Raw genomic sequence first — 18,651 nt, forward strand, 5'->3', positions numbered from 1 at the left:
ACTTTATAACAGCTTGGAATTATGAATGACATTTTTCACTCCCTTGACAAATGAAATTCTCTACCTTGTTATGAGGTTATGGAGTCTATAGAAGTGACGTACATCAAATTTTCAGTTGATAGTTGAGCAAATTCTTTAGGTCCTACCTAAATATTCAGCCCCATTATATATAAAAACAACAGCAACAGAAACCCAAACACACAAAACAGGAGATTAAAATGCCCCTTTTTAAGATAACCCAGAATGTAAGCTGCTTGAAACCACTGGAGTGCTGTTTCAAACTCAGACGTTGCTAGTCCCAGATATACTGCCAACATGATCTGTTTCAGAATTTCCTAAAACTTCTTTGTTTTTATTTTTGCTGATTACATCAGAGCAATCTTGTAAGATTCTATTTGAACCTGCCTTCATGGGATATGTACAATAAGCAAAATGTTGATGCACTGTTTGCATCACCTACATAGTGTTTTGTTGGCTTAAAGGAAGAGCCTTTTTTAATATGGGTGAACCTCTTTTTTTTCTTGTGAAAGGTATATTGTAAATTGGTGAGTTTATTTCACTTATCTGTGAAGAAAAGTGAAAACATGAAGAACTAACATCGGTAGATGAAATTCTGTAAAGATACAATGTAGGTTGCTGATGAGACTCAACAGATACTTAATGTAATTTTTCTTTTTGATTCAACCAAGAAATCATAAGTTTGGATTATAGCAGGTCAAACTTGTTATTCTCAATACATGTATTATGATTCTCTATTTATTTATTTATTTTTTTTTAATTTGCATATTCCTTGTTTTGCTGCATTTGGGCAGAATCTATACCAAGCAAAATGTATATAAAGATATTTTACATAGTGCACCAGTAGCTGTTAAGTCCTATGATAGTTTGAACATTTCAATAACAAAAGCTGTCTGTATTTTTGTCCCCGCCGAACGAGTTCGAGCAGGGGACTATGAAACGGGCTCCGTACGTGTGTGTGTCCGTCCGTGCGTCCGTGCGTCCGTGCGTCCGTGCGTCCGTGCGTCCGTGCGTCCGTGCGTCCGTGTGTCCGTCCGTGTGTGCGTCCGTGTGTGATCAAAATGTTCAAAATGCTACTCCTTCGCCATTTCTAACCCGATTTTGATTCTGTTTGCTTTATATGATAGCACTACATGGGAGCTTTGAAACTTCTATACAGAATTTCAATTGTGACCTTTGACCTTGACCTTTGACCTATATTGTACATTTTGCTTCAAAATGCTACTCCTTCGCCATTTCTAACCCGATTTTGATTCCGTTTGCTTTATATGATGGCACTAGGTGAGGGCTTCAAAACTTCTACACAGAATTTTGACCTTTGACCTTGATTTTTGACCTATATTGTACATTTTGCTACAAAATGCTACTCCTTCGCCATTTGTAACCTGATTTCAATTCCGTTTGCTTTAAGTGATGGCACTAGGTGAGGGCTTCAAAACTTCTACACAGAATTTTGACCTTTGACTTCTTTGACCTTTGACCTTGATTTTTGACCTATATTGTACATTGCCTACAAAATGCTACTCCTTCGCCATTTCTAACCCGATTTTTTGATTCCGTTTGCTTTATGTGATGGCTCTAGGTGAGGGCTTCAAAACTTCTACACAGAATTTTGACCTTTGACTTCTTTGACCTTTGACCTTGATTTTTTTACCTATATTGTACATTGGCTACAAAATGCTACTCCTTTGCCATTTGTAACCCGATTTCAATTCCGTTTGCTTTAAGTGATGGCACTAGGTGAGGGCTTCAAAACTTCTACACAGAATTTTGACCTTTGACTTCTTTGACCTTTGACCTTGATTTTTGACCTATATTGTACATTGCCTACAAAATGCTACTCCTTCGCCATTTCTAACCCGATTTTGATTCTGTTTGCTTTATGTGATGGCACAAGGTGAGGGCTTCAAAACTTCTACACAGAATTTTGACCTTTGACTTCTTTGACCTTTGACCTTGATTTTTTTACCTATATTGTACATTGGCTACAAAATGCTACTCCTTTGCCATTTGTAACCCGATTTCAATTCCGTTTGCTTTAAGTGATGGCACTAGGTGAGGGCTTCAAAACTTCTACATAGAATTTTGACCTTTGACCTTGATTTTTTTACCTATATTGTACATTTTGCTACTAAATGCTACTTCCGGCGGGGACATATATTACGCACCGCGTAATTTCTACTTTTCCTTGTATATTTTCATATATACCCTCAAACACTCGTGAACATATAAGCCCCTAATGTATGACCTTCAAAAGCAAAATATTCTCACTGCAGCTTATAAATGCAATTTTATGAGAAATCCAAGAATATAACCTAGGCTTAGAAGGGATATTTCAAACATAGTAGGAATTAGTAATTTTTGTACTATTTTTTGTACACTCTGAACAGAACAAAATTCATTTGATAACTCTGGTAGACTATTACATTTTAGGACATCTAAAGCTACAGCCCAGACAGGGTAAATTGTTACTGTGCATTTTCATCACCTGTGCTCCGGTTAATCATAAACCACGACATGTATGCTGTATGATCGATCAGTCATACTTGTTTGCATGTCATGATTTGAACTGTATTTTTAAGTCCAAATTTCCAGGCCATTATTCTGGTGCAGTCTTGGCTGTGGTCATATTGATCATGCTGCAATGTAGATTGCTTGTTTTGCAGTTGTAGTCATCATGTAGCATGGTATTAAATCAAATAATGATTTATATATGAAAAGACATGATAGTTTAATATTGTGAGAGCACAAATGCTACTAGTAAATTATTTTATTCATAAACATGAATTCATGTTGTACAGGGATCCACAATTAAGCAGACTGTATTAATCACATAGAAGTAAAAATGTTCTGTTTTCATAATTTTGCCTTTCAGATATCTATGTTATTGATTAAAGAAAAAGGCTGACTAACAATACAAACATGTTCAGCACAAGCAGCACAGCTGCATAGGATAGAAACTCAGATCAAGAGGGATGTTGATTCATTATCAATCAAGAAATAGAAACAGGTGTCTGGTATAAATGTTAGAAAAATCATTTTAATAGAGCAAATGTGGAAAGGCGGTGTGTGCCATGTACAGTAGACAGCCAGTAAACATTTTTTTTGCCTAACAAAAAAGTGTGTTTAATGTACAAAATATCACCTTTGACATCATTACTGGAAAAAAGAAAGGTTTCAGTTGAGGGATAATTTTCAACACTTCGACCAGTTCATACATTTTTAAACTAAATTGCTTTCATCTGAACAATAGCAACAACAACAACTAATTGTGACCAACAGTGACTCCCAGTGGATGGCACTAGATGGCACTAGCCTATACTCAAGGATATTTTTCCCAATTCACCCAAATGTGGTGTTATTGAAAAGGCTCCTACACTTGCAAAGGACAGGTGCCCATTCAGTGAGTTTTACTGGCAAGTTGGTATATCTTTGTCGATCCTTCCATGTAGCTTACATTCATACTTTTTGATAATCTTTGTACAGTTCTAACTGATCCTTTTGGCAAGAAGGCAACTTGTTGAAATTTGCACGGGCACCTTCTTAACGGGAGCAGGCAAAAGTGAAAGCTGTTAAAGAGAAGATGCCAAGATGCCTTGTTTTTTGAAACTTGCCTTCCTGCAGAAATCAGAATAGGAAGGTGAGAGTGCAGTTTGTAGAGGGCCATGATCTTAAAGGTCCTGTTTCCCTTTCGGAACAGCGATTTAAAAATAGAAAATCCAAGATATGACATTTAATGCATATATGTGTAGGTCTGTTGTACCACAAAACATCCTATCATATAAAATTTAAAAAATAAAGCCTAAAATATAAGGAGATATCTGTATTTTTTTCTGAATAAACCGTTACTGTAGGCAGTTTAGTCTAAAAACATTTTTGTTATAACTATTGTTCACATTTGGTATATTTAACAATACTTAGCATTGATTTTAGTTACCTATTCACATTTTTACAGTGGTTGTTTCTATCCCTAACTCATGTTTTAGAACTATTTTAAACCACTAATGCTGAGTTTTTGTTTAATCTGCAAATATCAAATTATACTAGGTGTTTCAAAAAACATTTCCCACTTTTGATTCTTAATAATTCATAAACTATATATCAGACAACACTGTCATTGATATGGGCGATAGCTGAATAGTGTACAATTTTGTTGAAAGTAGTTTAAATATGAAAGCATAAATCAGTTTCATGAAATCAATGATTAATTTCACAGTTAGGTTTCAGATTTTGCTCTATTTTCAACCCTCTGTACAAAACTTTCACTTTGCACAGGGGTCAATGGGTGTGTATGGGAGTGTGTGGTTAACACCCTGACAATGGTCCTGAACAATGGCCAGGGTTTGAATGCTTCATTATTTATTCATGAGAAATTCCACTATCACAACTAGTCTTTATTCAGCCTATGGCAGTATCTGTGTAAAGTCAAATGCCTGCCGATACTGTCGTTGAGTGGCGACAGTGCTCTCCCTACTTCTGAAAAACGAAATTACGATGAATACCTTCTGTTCTAACGTAAACATGGTGACAGGAAGCAAAGAAAATCAATATAGAGTATACACTTGTATATATGGAGCCTCAAATAAATATACTGTGAAACAAATCGCCCCAATGAAAAATGATGCTGAACTCTTTACCAAAAACGATCTCATTTTATCAAAAAAGCGACAAATTTGTCAGATTATTAGTAGACAGTTGTATTAAAATGAAGAACTCTAGATCATTTATGCTTATATCCCAGATTTAGTGATATGGTGAAGCAATATTTGAAAATGATTGCCAGCTGGAATGAAATGTGTTTGCGAGCACATGGAAGCATGTGCTTACTTTTTCCATGTGCATGCATTTAACCCTTTACCGTGCATGAATTCAGACTAGCAGTGCCCAGGGCAATTCACATGAATTATGGATTAAGCATTCATGTGCCTGGGAGCGCGAGACTGACGCCTAGTCAACAGGTGGTTCAGGCGTGTCCATTGTTCAGGGCCATTGTCAGCACACACTCACATACACATCATTGGTTCCTGTGCAAAGTTCATTTTTGTACAGAGGGTTAAAATTTGACCAAAATCTGAAACCTTACTTCAAAATCAATCTTAGATTTCATGAAACTGATTCATACTTTCACATCCAAATTACCTCCAACAAAATTGTACACTATTCAGCTATTACTCATATCAATTACAGTTTTATCGGATGAATAGTTTTTGCACTATTAATGATCAAAAGTGGGAAATGTTTTTTGAAACACCTAGTACCTTAAAACTAATTGTGGAACCTTGTTCAGCATAAGAAGGCAGATGTTACCAAGTTTACATTTTCTAAGTACATGTTGCATTTCCATATAAGGAAAGAGCCCCGCTGGGTTTTTGTTGAGCCCACCGGAGGTGTGGGGAGACTAAGGGATCGCCTGCGGCATCTGTCCGTCCGTTGTCTGTCCGTAACGCTACAAAAACTTGAATAACTCTCTACTGAGGATTTCGATTTCAATCAAACTTGGAGGGAAGAGTGGTCATACAAAGTTCCACATTTTACCAAACATGAAGGGCACCTCAAGGTCAAAGGTCACAGGCAGAGGTCAATGAACTTCAGGGCCCATTGTGTTAAGTTTTAGGGCGCGTTTCGATTAAATGGGTCATAACTTTTGATCCATAAGTCTGTTTGTGACTAAACTTGGGTGGTAGATGTCCCTTGGGGAGTTGATGGTCACCACAAGGTCAAAGGTCACAGGCAGGGGTCAATGAACTCTTAGGGCCCAATGTTAAGTTTTTAGGGCGTGTTTTGATTATGGGTCATAACTTTTGATCCATAAGTCTATTTGTGACCAAACTTGGATGGTAGATGTCCCTTGGGGAGGTGAAGGTCATCACAAGGTCAAAGGTCACAGACAGGGGTTAACAAACTTTTAGGGCCCAATGTTAAGTTTTTAGGGCGCGTTTTGATTTTGGCTTAGAACTTTTGATCCCTATGTCCATTTGTGACCAACTTGGATGGTAGATGTCCCTTGGGAAATTAAAGGTCATCACAAGATCAAAGGTCACAGAAAGGGGTCAACAAATTTTTAGGGCCCATTAAGTTTTTATGGTGCGTTTCGATTATGGCTCATAACTTTTGATCCCTTTGTCCGTTTGTGACCAAACTTGGATGGTAAATGTCCCTTGGGGAGTTGAAGGTCACTACAAGGTCAAAGGTCATAGGCAGGTCAATGAACTTCTGGGAGTTAGAAAAATATTAATTTCTTGTACGCGAATGGGCGAGACACAATTTGGCACTTGCCTTGTTCAGAAGTTGCCTGTGATCTTTAGGACGCGAAGGTACCTTGGCAAGTTTCATCACGTTGCCTTTTGCCACCTGTTTTAATAAGTTTCCATGCATTTCAAAAGTTAGATCACATCCTTCCTCGTGAGTAGGTAGCTCTCCAGCACAGGAAGCAGTCAGTCTTTTACCTTTGACCTTTGCATTTCAGGAAATGAGGACGTAGTGGAAGGGAACCTGAAACTCATCCTGGGACTACTCTGGAGGATCATCCAGAAGTTCCAGCTCAGTGGGGGAGGAGGAGGCGGCACCCAGGGAAGCTTTGACGGCAATGCATCCCTGACCAGGAAAAGTGGGAATACCAGACCACCACCCAAGAAGATGATGCTGGCCTGGTTAAATGGTGTCTTGCCGGAAGAAGCTGGACCTGTCAAGAACTTCTCAAGTGACTGGAATGATGGCCTTTTACTGAGGTAGGTCATATGAGAATTTTAACCGACTCCTCGTTTGGCAAAACGGGATCATCCCATGAGACCGACACTCATGAGTCATACAGCCCACTAGTTTGGACATTGAAAGAAAGGTCCATGAGTCATACAGCCCACAAGTCATACAGCCCATGAGTTTGACACTAGGCAAATAAGGCCCGTGAATTTTACACTAATTAAAAACAGCCCACGAGTTTGACATTACAACATTATTATAAGGCTTACTATGTTGGACTCATGGGCCTTGTTTGCTCAGTGTCGAACTCATGGGATATATGACTCGTGGGCTGTATAACTCGTGGGCTGTATGACTTGTGGACTCTATGATTTGTGGGTGTCAAACTCATGATGTGCACCCGGCAAAACAATCAGGCATGGGAAACAAATCAAAGTCAAAATAGAGATGTACAATTTATGTGTGACAGGAACATGGCAAGGGAGAATATTTTGAGATCATTTTTTCCCATCAAAAATATGGATTAGGAAATGGTGATGTTGTGCTATTCTGAAGTCCACAGTATACATTGATAGCTAAGGGCCCTGTTTTATGAAGAGTTATAATTGATTATATAGTTGATTTCTATGATTAGTCTATGTCAGCCTGTGTGGTAAGGAAATTTATAATTATATCTTTTGATAAAACAGGGCCAAAGTATCCTGAGCTGGGCATCTTAGAAAGGTTCTATGGCCATATGGATTGATTTTGGTGTTTTCACTTCATTTATTAGGTTTCCACACAAATTATAGAGTTGTATTTGCAACATACATTTACGGAGATCAATGAAAAGTAATACATATTTTGTAAATTCAGTATAATATTGTTATGAAGACTATAATGATATTCCATGACACCGAATGACTTTAAATCAGTCTAAAGTATGTTACATTGATATTGTGCTGAGGAAAGCATTTTGTATACTTTTAAATACACTCTAAGTCACTAGTACTGTCTGTCATTTCAATTTTTATATTCTATCTAAAATATGTCATTTATCTGAATTGATTTCATGCATAGACTCATATAATTTACCAAAAACGCAAAATAGAACAGGCTTCTACCTTTAGCATGAGACATTGCATCCACATGTATTCGTTCATGTTTACATTTCTCAGTCCAATGTTCATATCTTGAAAGCAGTGAATTGTATCTTCATACAATTTTACTCATTTCATCTGTATTAAAAAAAAACTGTATGCAAAAAAAAAAAAAAGAAAAACCCATATAGCTTAGATACACATGAAATGCTATCTGTAACCTGTATCTATTGTTCCTTCCAACAGTGCCTTAATTAACTACTGTGACCCCACCCTCATGCCACACTGGAAAGAAATGAACAGGTCCAACAAGCTGGAAAACTGTCGGGAGGCAATGAACGTTGCTAACGAGAAGCTGGGAATCCCCAATGTTCTCTCCCCGGAAGATCTCAGCAACAAGCACATTGATGAACTCAGTGGAATGACGTACATCTCATACTTCTTGAGACACGAGGGGCCGGGATGGTATGCCACACTCAACTGGGTCAGAAAGAATGTACCGGAAGAGGACGTACAGAACTTCCAGGTACATCTTAGTGTGTGTTTGTAAGACTACCGATCCATGTCCTTTTAATTCTACATACAATGCTGCACACTGGCACTGGTCCGACGGTCCCTTACCAGTAAAAATCAGTGGCGGACCAGTAACTTTTTCAGGAATTGGCCAGTAAAAAGTGGAAAAACTGGGTACCTACTGGTCCTACCTGTCTGTCAGATCAGTAGAAAAAATGGGTTCGTGTGCAGCCCTGCTACATATCACATAATTCTAGTCAATCATTTATAGAAGAGTGAAAAAGGTGCAGTGTATGGTGTATCCACACTTTATATTACATTCTTAGAAGAAAGTACTGTTACATGAAGAAGAGGAATACAGACCATGTAGATCAACGAGGAACAACAGGTCAGTCATATCGATTATGTCACACAATTATTGAAATCCAACATATCACACCTCTGAACATTGAAGACTAGTCCCAATCATACTCAGACAGGTGTCTGTGGGAAATGTGTGTTAAAGCAAAATCAGCTAGCTCTCAATAGGCTGATAAGGCTACATGACTGTTATTGTAGCTCTCGTAGAACTGCTTCTCAGTTTTGTTCAGTTAAATATTGGTGAAAAAACTATGATCAAACCTGACCTTGATGGAATTTATGTGGTTTGTTATGATACATTCACACATAATGCTAAGTAAACAATACTGTGTCCAAGATGGTGAAAAATTTGTTTCTAATGATAATGACCAAAGTAGAACAAATTTGATAGCGGTACACTTGAGGGGTGTGTACCAGGTATAATGCACAGTCACAAAATTGAGACACTTCTCTTTGTGTGGATCCCACGAAATAGCATGTTACAATTTATTTGCATTCAAATGACTATGATTTCTTGCAAATAGTTGCATGATTTTCCTTCAATTTTCATGGACATGTAATACTTCAGTCATTCAAAATCATTTTCTATTGTTGCTGAATGCTCTAATCCCACTTTAATAACAGGAGAATATTTGTTATTTCTACCACTCCTTGTGGAAGCAGCTACAATAATCTCAATTTAAAAAAAAACATATATGAGGTGGCATGAGTGCTTATTGTTGTTATTTATGCATTTGTTGATATTTTTTGCATGATACAAATATATCAGAAAATTCAGTTTACACATCCAGGAAAAATAATAGTGAAGGGGCTCATGGCACAGCTAGGATGCAGAATAACTTTGCTAGCTAGCGTGCATCATGTTTAACTTGCTGAAACTACCATTTACATCAGATGTATGTTCATACTCCTTAGCCCCTTCCTTTGATGATGGGGGAATTTCTCAGTCATTTTATTGCTTCTTTCTGTGTAATATTAGATCAGTCAGAAATCTGTTCACTTTTACTTGATATCAATTAAGCTCTTCTCTTTCCTAACTAAATGTCAAGAACCAAGACACTGTAGTTTCCCACCAGTTAAACATGACCAGTATAGCTACATTGTATGTGAGCATTGATGGTGATAACGTAAATATTTGACCCTTGACCCCTGCTTTCAGAGTGATTGGAATGATGGAATTGTGCTCTGCGGATTGGTCAGTGCTGTCGGAGGTGACTGCCCCGATTGGAAGGACTTGGACCGTGATGATAAAACCAACAACTGCCAAAAGGGTAAGGGAAAGTTTGTGAAAATAATTGCTGCCATCATTCAGTCACCAGAACAGCAACAGTTTTTACCTTGATGTGATAATGGCCTGCTTTCCAAAGCTTTCAGTTATATCTAATTCAAGATAATAGTTTTTCATTGGAGGAAAGATGACTGCAGTCTGGTTTCCCCTGCACGTGCCATATGACGGACTTCTAGTAGGTCTGAGTGATGAACACTCCAGTGGATGACACCATAATTATGTAGTCTTGTGGAAAGGCATCATTGTGATAGGCCTATATCACATCTTTCTACACAGGTGAGTATAAAATATGTGCTTGGAAGAATTGAAGAGTGATCTTGACCCACCTGTGAAGAGATTGAAAGGAGTAGAGATGGTGTAAATTACATTGCCAGCTTGCAAGTTATGCAGACAGCAAGGAGGTAAAGTCTTAACAGCTCTGCCAGATTGAGCAATGCTGATAGGTCCAGCCAGGTGCACAAATAAAAAAAAAAGGTTTCATTCTGGAACTTCTCTCCAATGAACTCCTTTTGGATCATGTCTAAAAAAATACTGATATGAACTTGAAGAAAAGATACCCTGTTTCCCTGCATGCTTCCTTATGAGACTTGCCATACTGTATAAAGTCAGCTTTGATATTGGTTCATTGCCAAACCCTGATCTGAAATGATAGTTTTTGGCATGCCAGCGTATGCATATATGCACTTGAACTTTACACAGAGCTAACTCCCATCACCCCTTTACTGAAATTCCTTGCATCCAGTTAAAGGCATTTTTTTTACCATTTGCAGATGAAACAAAAACCCAGTATTATTGCTTCATAATTGTTCTAAAATGTGACTTAGGGATATAGAAACAAACAATGCAAAAATTTGAACTAGTATTATCGATGTTGATTATTGTTAAATATACAAAATGTGCACAATGGTTATAATGAAAATGTCTTCAGACTAAACCATCTACAGTTATGGTGTAATGAGAAAAATAGTGATATATCCTTATATTTTAGGCTTTATTGCAAAAATCTTATATGGTAGGGTGTTTTGTGATACAATTGACCTACACATATGTATCAAAAGTAATGTCTTGAACATTTTTTAAATCACTGCTCCCAATGGCAAACAGGACCTTTAAACATGGGCACTGGTGTGATTCTGTCTGTAGATTATCACACCCTTCTGAGAGAAATCTACTCTGTTAATGAAGTAATTCAAACTAACAATGAGAAAAGTCAGTGTGAGCCATGGAATCTGGACAAAGATGTTAACCCGTTGATGACGGGTTGATTTTGCTACAACATACATTTTCCATAGACACTTGTCCTGTATACCCGGGACTCATCTGCAACAGGTTAAAGATAATTCTGATCATGTAGAGGACAAGTTCACCTTCATAGACATGTGGGTTGAGTGAATGCAGCAATATTAGTATTGACACATCAATGAGAATTTGAGGAAAATTGGACAATCCGTTCAAAAGTTATGAATTTTTGAAGTTTCTGCTCAGTCACGGCTGGATGAGAAGACTACTATAGCTTGTGATGTCATATGAGTACAACTATATAAGGAAAGTATAAAGAAAATTCAAGATATTCTCACTTTTCTCACATAATAAAAGAACACTCGACTTCTCTCTTTCAGAAGTCAGGGGGAATAATATTATCTCTAACATAAGTCAGTAACAAGTCGAGGAAATGTGCACTTTATTCGAAAAGTCAAGTTTTGTGAAATTTTCTTTTTATTTTCCTTATATTGTTGTACGCATGTGACATACACTGTAGTAGTCTTCTCCTCTAGCAGTGATTGTACAGATATTTTAAAAATTCATAACTTTCGAACGGATTGGGATTTTCCCCAAACTTTCACTGATGTGTTCTACTAACATTGTTGCCTTCACTCAATCCACATGTATATGAAGGTGAACTTGTCCTTTAAGGATTGGTGTGATGTACTTTACAGCATCAATATCCCATGTACACGCACCTTGAAAAAGCAGTATGGGCATGAGACAGGAACATCTGTACATATCTAACAATTGATTGCTCGGATCCTCACATGTGATGTAACATTCACATCACTGTTAGTTCTCAAAGGAAATGACTTTCCATGATTGCCCTCCATGTATGTGGAAGACATTTTCTTCCACAGAGTCTAAAGAAATATAAAAAGTATGTTCCTTTACACATTTGAAAATAATCCTAGCTTGGCCATCTCTCATATGCGCAGGAAATCACATACCTGTGTCAACAGTGAACATAGAGGGCACTATGCAGCTGTACTTGTAGTACAATGTACCACCTGTTGTTCAAAGGAGCACTCAAATACATTTTTGCACAATAATGGGAACCATAGATGTGCCCACCACACTGTTGGCCTAAATCTCTTGTGCAGGTGGTATATTCCCCACCTCTCGATGTAATTGCAAAGAAAAAAAGCTGGAATGAGCCTCTTTGAATACACCACAGTGAAAATAATCTGTGGCCCATATAGCTTATCACTGTATCAATACAACAATGAAATCTATGGCTTGGTATAGCACCATGACCCTCCCTGAATACACAGTGAATTGATAGCATATGGACACACTTTAATACCATATGTGTGTTTCCCAGATGTCTGTTAGTGTGCAACCAGCTCAATGGGTATGTGTCATATTGTTTTATATCTTAAAAGAATTATTTAAAAAGAGTGTGGAGTAAAGAACAAGAGTCACAAGTGTTCAAAGTAATGAAATCTTTCATTAATTCTTTTTTATTGCAACTGATCAGCAAAAAAAAAAAAACGAAAAAAAGGACAAAAAATGTCCTTTATCAATGTAAATAAGCACTGACATTGATCAGTTTCGTAGTACATGTAGTAGCTATGATAAAAAAGCATGGGCATACATACTAGGGGTGGACTCAAACCAAGAATCTCCTGATTACTAGACAGGTATCATATCATATTCATCGCAAAATGAAATGAAAATGAAATTGAGTTGAAAAAGAAAATTTGATTGAAAAAGAAAATTGAATTGAATATCCACAAGACTACCTTACTTGTGCCTGAGCAGTGCTGGTTCTTATCCCATATAGCAGCTGGTGCTGCCTGTTTAGTCGAATTAATATATAATCTTGGGATGAACTGTTTTCATAAATCGCTAACAAAAAAGAGAGAGAGAGAGATAGAGAGCTACTTGGGCAAGAAGAGAGAAAGAGAAAGAAAGATAGGGGAAGAAAAAGATGGAGAGAGAAGAACAGGAGAGAGGAAAAAAGAGAGGGATAGGGAGAGAGATGCTTAGAAATTCAGTGATAACAAAGTTTGGAACTGTAGAATACTTTTGATTTAGTAAAGAGAAATGCCATTCTGTCACATTGCTAGCACTGCCTACATTTCAGTATTTTTTTTTTTTTTTTTTGTAGAGGTATATCATGAAAATATTTTGCAGCCTGTTGTTTTTTTGTTACAGCGCCCTCAGTGTTCCTGGCATTTGCAATTTTGGATGTCCCATATGTGTGTACTCGACAAGCTAAACCTTGAATGGATTTTCTTCATATTTTGCACAGAGAGAAAAGACACAGACTATTAGGATTTTGTGGTGCTGCCCTCTTTGTTCTTTTTGTTACATTGTCAAGTGCCACCCGGCCTGACTACGGTATATGAATATCAAAAATGTATGCAAACTTTTTATGGAGGTGCATTGTTGGTAGCCATTGGTTGGTTTCTATCTTGTAAAATATTAAATCTATTTTTTTGTGTGTGTGATGCTAGCTCTCTCACCAAACTGTGTAAGGACACACTAGATTTAGAATAGATCAAGTAAAGTAGAATACTTGGGATAGTGATGCCAGTTAATTAAAAGTGTGTCCAGACTGAATATACTGTAAAAAGTGGGCATTTGTCATGCACATGATAGTACTTTAAGAAAAAATACTTCCATTTGTATGGTGTTTTGCAGTCTTCTCTCTAGGAATGCAATCAGAAGGTGGATGTTTTTGTTGCCATTGTCTGTAGGTGTGAAACGTTGAAGCACAAAATTGCTATCTTCCCATCAAATGGGCTCTTCAGAATGCATAAATTTGCTTGGCTGACAGTGAGTGACCTTGTCCTGTGATGTTAACAATGCCAGTGCTATGTCCCTGGATACTCTTGGGGTTAAGGTGAATGCAGCTAGGGTATTATTTTGTTCTGTGTGGTTTGTTTTGTTTCTCAGTTCTGATTTTCTGTAAAAGATGATGCAAATTTATAGATTGGTGTCCCTTTGTATTCTGGCACTGTTCAAGGAGACTGAATAGTCCGCAGTATACTATGGGTGGGCGTTCACCCTGTTCAGCAACAATTCTGGTATGCATGATTCAAGAATGAGTTGTGCTAAAATATATTGATTTTTGTACACTTCTCACAGCTAAGGGCTCAACATAAGCAGTGGTCCGGGTCTATTAAGAATTGATGTTGGGCCACCAAATTAAAAAAAAGGCTGTCTTTCGGTGGCCCAATCAGGCAGATGAAATTCAGAATGAATTTTTATGTTTACCTATCAGGACACTTCATTTCTTTTGCAGGCCACCAAAATGTTAAAATTCAAAGATTTTAATAGTGGCCTGAACAGGCCAAAAGTTTGTGTTGAGTTCTGTCTCAACTATAGCATATATACCAATATGTGTATTTCTGTAGCCAAGACTCAAAGAACTGGGAGAAAAGCCAGATGATGCTAGTGAGCACCAAATGTTGATTTTGGCTTTCCATAGTTCTGTTTGGTAAAGTTTAACTCATTGGCCATGTGAACTTGATGGTTCTTGTGCCACATATATGGAGATTTTCAAAATCTTGTGTAGAATGAGTTAATATCACAGTATATGTGTCTAGGCTTATCTAGTAGCACTGTAATTTGATTTTTTTTTTGAGTTCCAATTTTTCTTCAAGAGTTTTAAAGGTGCAGTGTCATTTTCATCAAATGTATTTAAATTGATCCACAGAAATATAATAATTTCTTAAATTGACAAATCAAAGTTGGAACAATATCTATTGTCCATCAAATTCATTGCTCCATGAAACATCATAGGTGAGGAAGTATAAGTATAAAAGGCAGGACGTTTTAAACATGGTTACTAAACTCAATTTTCTTTGATGTTAGTATACCTGTGGTTCGTAATTTTTAGCAGAGTTTTGAAGGCTTTCTTACCCGTTGACTACAGAGCAACATTGCGCACTCCCCCTTTCCTCCTCGTTTGGTTCCTGATGGAACATTGAGGAGTATCTTGAAGAAGAAGAAGAAGAAGGAAGAAGAAAGAAGAAAGAAGAAAAAAGAAAGAAGAAAGAAGAAAGAAGAAAGAAGGAAGTAGGAAGTAGGAAGAAGGAAGAAGGAAGAAGGAAGAAGGAAGAGGAAGAAGGAAGAAGGAAGAGGAAGAAGAAAAAAAGAAGAAAGAAGAAAGAAGAAAGAAGGAAGAAGAAGAAGAAGGAAGAAGAAAGAAGAAAGAAGAAAGAAGAAAGAAGGAAGAAGAAACAAGGAAGAAGGAAAAAGGAAGAAGAAGAAGAAGAAAGAAGAAAGAAGAAAGAAGAAAGAAGGAAGAAGAAGAAGAAGAAGAAGAAGAAGAAGAAGAAGAAGAAGGAGGAAGAGGAGGAGGAGCAGGAGGAGGAGCAGGAGCAGGAGAAGGAGAATGAGAAGAAGAAACAGCAACCTGGGGATCCTGTCCAATTTTAGAACCATGTCGGAAAGTTGCTGACACAACTAAGTAGAATTAAAGTACTTAAATCCAAGCTAGATGAGCATACTACTAGGACAATTTGAATGAAAATAGGATGTTTTCTCTGACTCTCCTGAGTAAATAATGGTTGTCCTTTGAATTCCTAGCATTATTCTGGACAAAACACACATTTAAAGTGATACTAAGCCATTGTACAAAGTAAGCTTAATCCTGCTTGCTGTATCTCATCCCTAGCTAAAATCAATGCCATCCTCAAATCTATCTTCATCAAAGTGACTGAAAGTGTGAGTCAATAAATGGGGTTGTAATTCCTTGGCAGAAGATAAGAGGTTTTCTGGCTATAAGATCATGGAAATGGGGTTGGGATATTTAGAATTACAAATCTAGATAGATAGATAGATAGATAGATAGATAGATAGATAGATAGATAGATAGATAGATCAATAGATAGATAAATAGAGAGAGACGGAGGGTTGTAGAAATGGCATTTGAAATGATTACAGACTGCATATTGGCCCAGAGAGAGACAGAGGGTTATAGAAATGGCATTTGAAATGATTACAGAATGAACACATTGGCCCGAATTCATGAAAGTGATACTAATGAAACCATGGTTTAAACCATAGACAAAAACCATGGAGTGCCAAGTGTTGAATGGAATATTTCGTTACGAAATTGCTCATTTCGTCGACAAAATGACCATTTCCCCGACAAAATGACCATTTCCCATACATGGCTCACTTTTTTTTTTAGGAAGCTTTATTAATTGCATTACACATGTTTTGTAATTATTTTAAATGAATATCTCCAAAGAAATGAACACCACACCTTGTGAAAGAATCCAAAAGTAATGCCAGGTACTGACTGTTCTTATATAGCACCAAGCAAATATTGCAAGTCTCCTCAATGTTTCTGTCATTTTCTATCTCATTAACAGCTGAATAGCTTGTGTGTATTTACTCAGACCTGTTTGGATAAGTTACAAGAGGAGAAGGGGAAAAAGGATATTTGTCAGTGGATACTGGGGAAATACAACAAAAACTGCTAAAAAGGCTTTAAACACCTTTTGTCCCATAAAATCCTGTGGCAATAGAACCTTGGGGAAACCGAATGCCCCCTCACCCCTTTAAAAAAAATAGATAAATAAATAAAAGTAGAAAAAATCGGGGGTGGGGTGGAGGGGGATAAATAATACCTTATTGGTCTTTGACACACAGAGATGGCTTATCCTGCCACTATAAATGCTTGAAGAATTTAGTTTGTTACACACTCTTCTTATAAACATTTCACACAACAGTACCCCATGCCTCAGTGGATTTGCCCTAGCTGCTAACGTAGGGCTGCCAAGTGCCAGAGGGAAAAAAAAGCGGAAAGAAAAAATAGGGGAATTCGAGTGAGAATCCATAGACCGTAGAGAGAGAGAGAGGGAGAGAAAGGTGAGGTGACTGGTGAGAAGAAAAGGTGAGGAGGCTCCCATGTTTTGGTAGGAAATCGTGAACAAGACCGCACGCCTACCTGCAGCACCCACGCAGGAACCCATTCACGTAGCATGCAGACGAGATGTTAGCTTATGACTGCTGCGTATCTTGGCAAGGACGTATTCCATGAGTCTGATATTTGCTCCTGGAGTTTGGCTCGGACAGCAGACAACATAGTTGTGTCTGAAAATTCTGAGCGGCAACCTATACCACAGAATTACCATGTTACGCAATCATCGACTTTTGCATTGCTTTTGTTTCTTCTGAGAAACATTCACAACTTTTTTCCTTTTTTTTTTCATTGTTGAATACGTGACAGCGGAAGCGGCTACAGAGGCTATTCACTTCTCTGTTTTCAAAAGTTAGTGAGTATAAGCGGGCTATACATGCCTCAGTGTAGGACAGTCGGTGGACACTGAGCCCGAGAGGGAAAAAGTTTTTACATAGCTCCAACAATAACAATGCTGGACTTTTAGTGATTCTTTATTTTTTCTTGGATTTGGATTAGCTGCTTTACTGGACACAGCAGCACAACAGGTAAGTGCTTTCTGTGTATTTGATGATCGGTGTATTGGTCTGTGCAAGGAGTTAAGATTACCTATTCCATATGCTCTTTCTGAAGGATTATTCAAGTGTAAAAGTTAATGTGTGCATCTGTGCGAGAGCATGTGTGTGTGCTTATGTATGTTCGTTTGTGCTCGCAAGCAAGCTATAAAATGGTGTCTGTCCAATTGTGTATCACCAAGGTATCTAAGAGTAGACCTTATGAGTAATCGAAACTCAAAGTTTACTGGTGGGTCAAAGATATTGTGTTGGAAGTCAAAAAGATGAAGGACAAAATATGGCAAAGGCCTGTGAGATCTTTGCAGTTTCCTGCGATCATTTCAATGAGTATCTTTATTTTAGTGACGGCATTGACTTGTCTACCTTACCAGGAAAACAAACTGAAAGACCAGAATTCAAGGCAGTTTAGTTCATGAATTATGCAAATTTCCTCTAGGTGTTAATGTGTGTATTAAATAAATCCCATATACCAAGAGACATTCACTTTATGAATATATGCACTGATATGCAAATAATACGAAAGTTATGCTTACTTTGTGCTTGTTTTCATCCATGAACTAATTGTAAATGATGAATTTGATGAAAGGTACCTTTGTGAATTTTGGCCAGAGGGTTTTACCACAAAGTTAGTATGGATGACCCATGGAATGGTGTCAGAGACTGTGGTTTAGGATGCTGATTAATAAAAGTCTTGCACCGGCCAGTGCTGTCTAATACATTTACAGTTGAACCTCTCGTATCCGGACAAGTCGGAACCGGGGCTCATCCGGATAAGGGATTTGGCCGGATACGGGAGACTCAATGCTTTATACATGTACATATACATACACATGTACTGATGTAGCCCATTGTAGTACCACATGTATAGTAATGTGTATACTGCAACCTTTTCATTGTTACATTTGGGGATGTTTGGGGATGTTAAAATGTCTGAAGGTAAGCAATTTGGAAGGAAATTTGATGTAATGTATGTTAATCATGTTGGAAGTA

The 18,651-nt window shown here is 37.6% G+C and overlaps 1 protein-coding gene across 1 annotated transcript in view; it reads left to right on the forward strand.

Annotated features, from left to right (window-relative positions):
- LOC139723956 (filamin-A-like) overlaps nucleotides 1–18,651 on the forward strand; it is a 62,363-nt gene that overhangs the window by 10,485 nt on the left and 33,227 nt on the right. The window contains exons 2-4 of the mRNA XM_071635156.1: nucleotides 6,485–6,746; nucleotides 8,043–8,322; nucleotides 9,829–9,940. Coding sequence (XP_071491257.1) covers nucleotides 6,485–6,746; nucleotides 8,043–8,322; nucleotides 9,829–9,940 — 654 coding nt within the window. The remainder of the gene's footprint in view (nucleotides 1–6,484; nucleotides 6,747–8,042; nucleotides 8,323–9,828; nucleotides 9,941–18,651) is intronic.

Source organism: Diadema antillarum, unplaced genomic scaffold, assembly GCF_040938485.1.
Source record: "Diadema antillarum isolate AM-2024a unplaced genomic scaffold, OU_Dant_1.0 scf00000203, whole genome shotgun sequence".
Lineage (NCBI taxonomy): Eukaryota > Metazoa > Echinodermata > Echinoidea > Diadematoida > Diadematidae > Diadema > Diadema antillarum.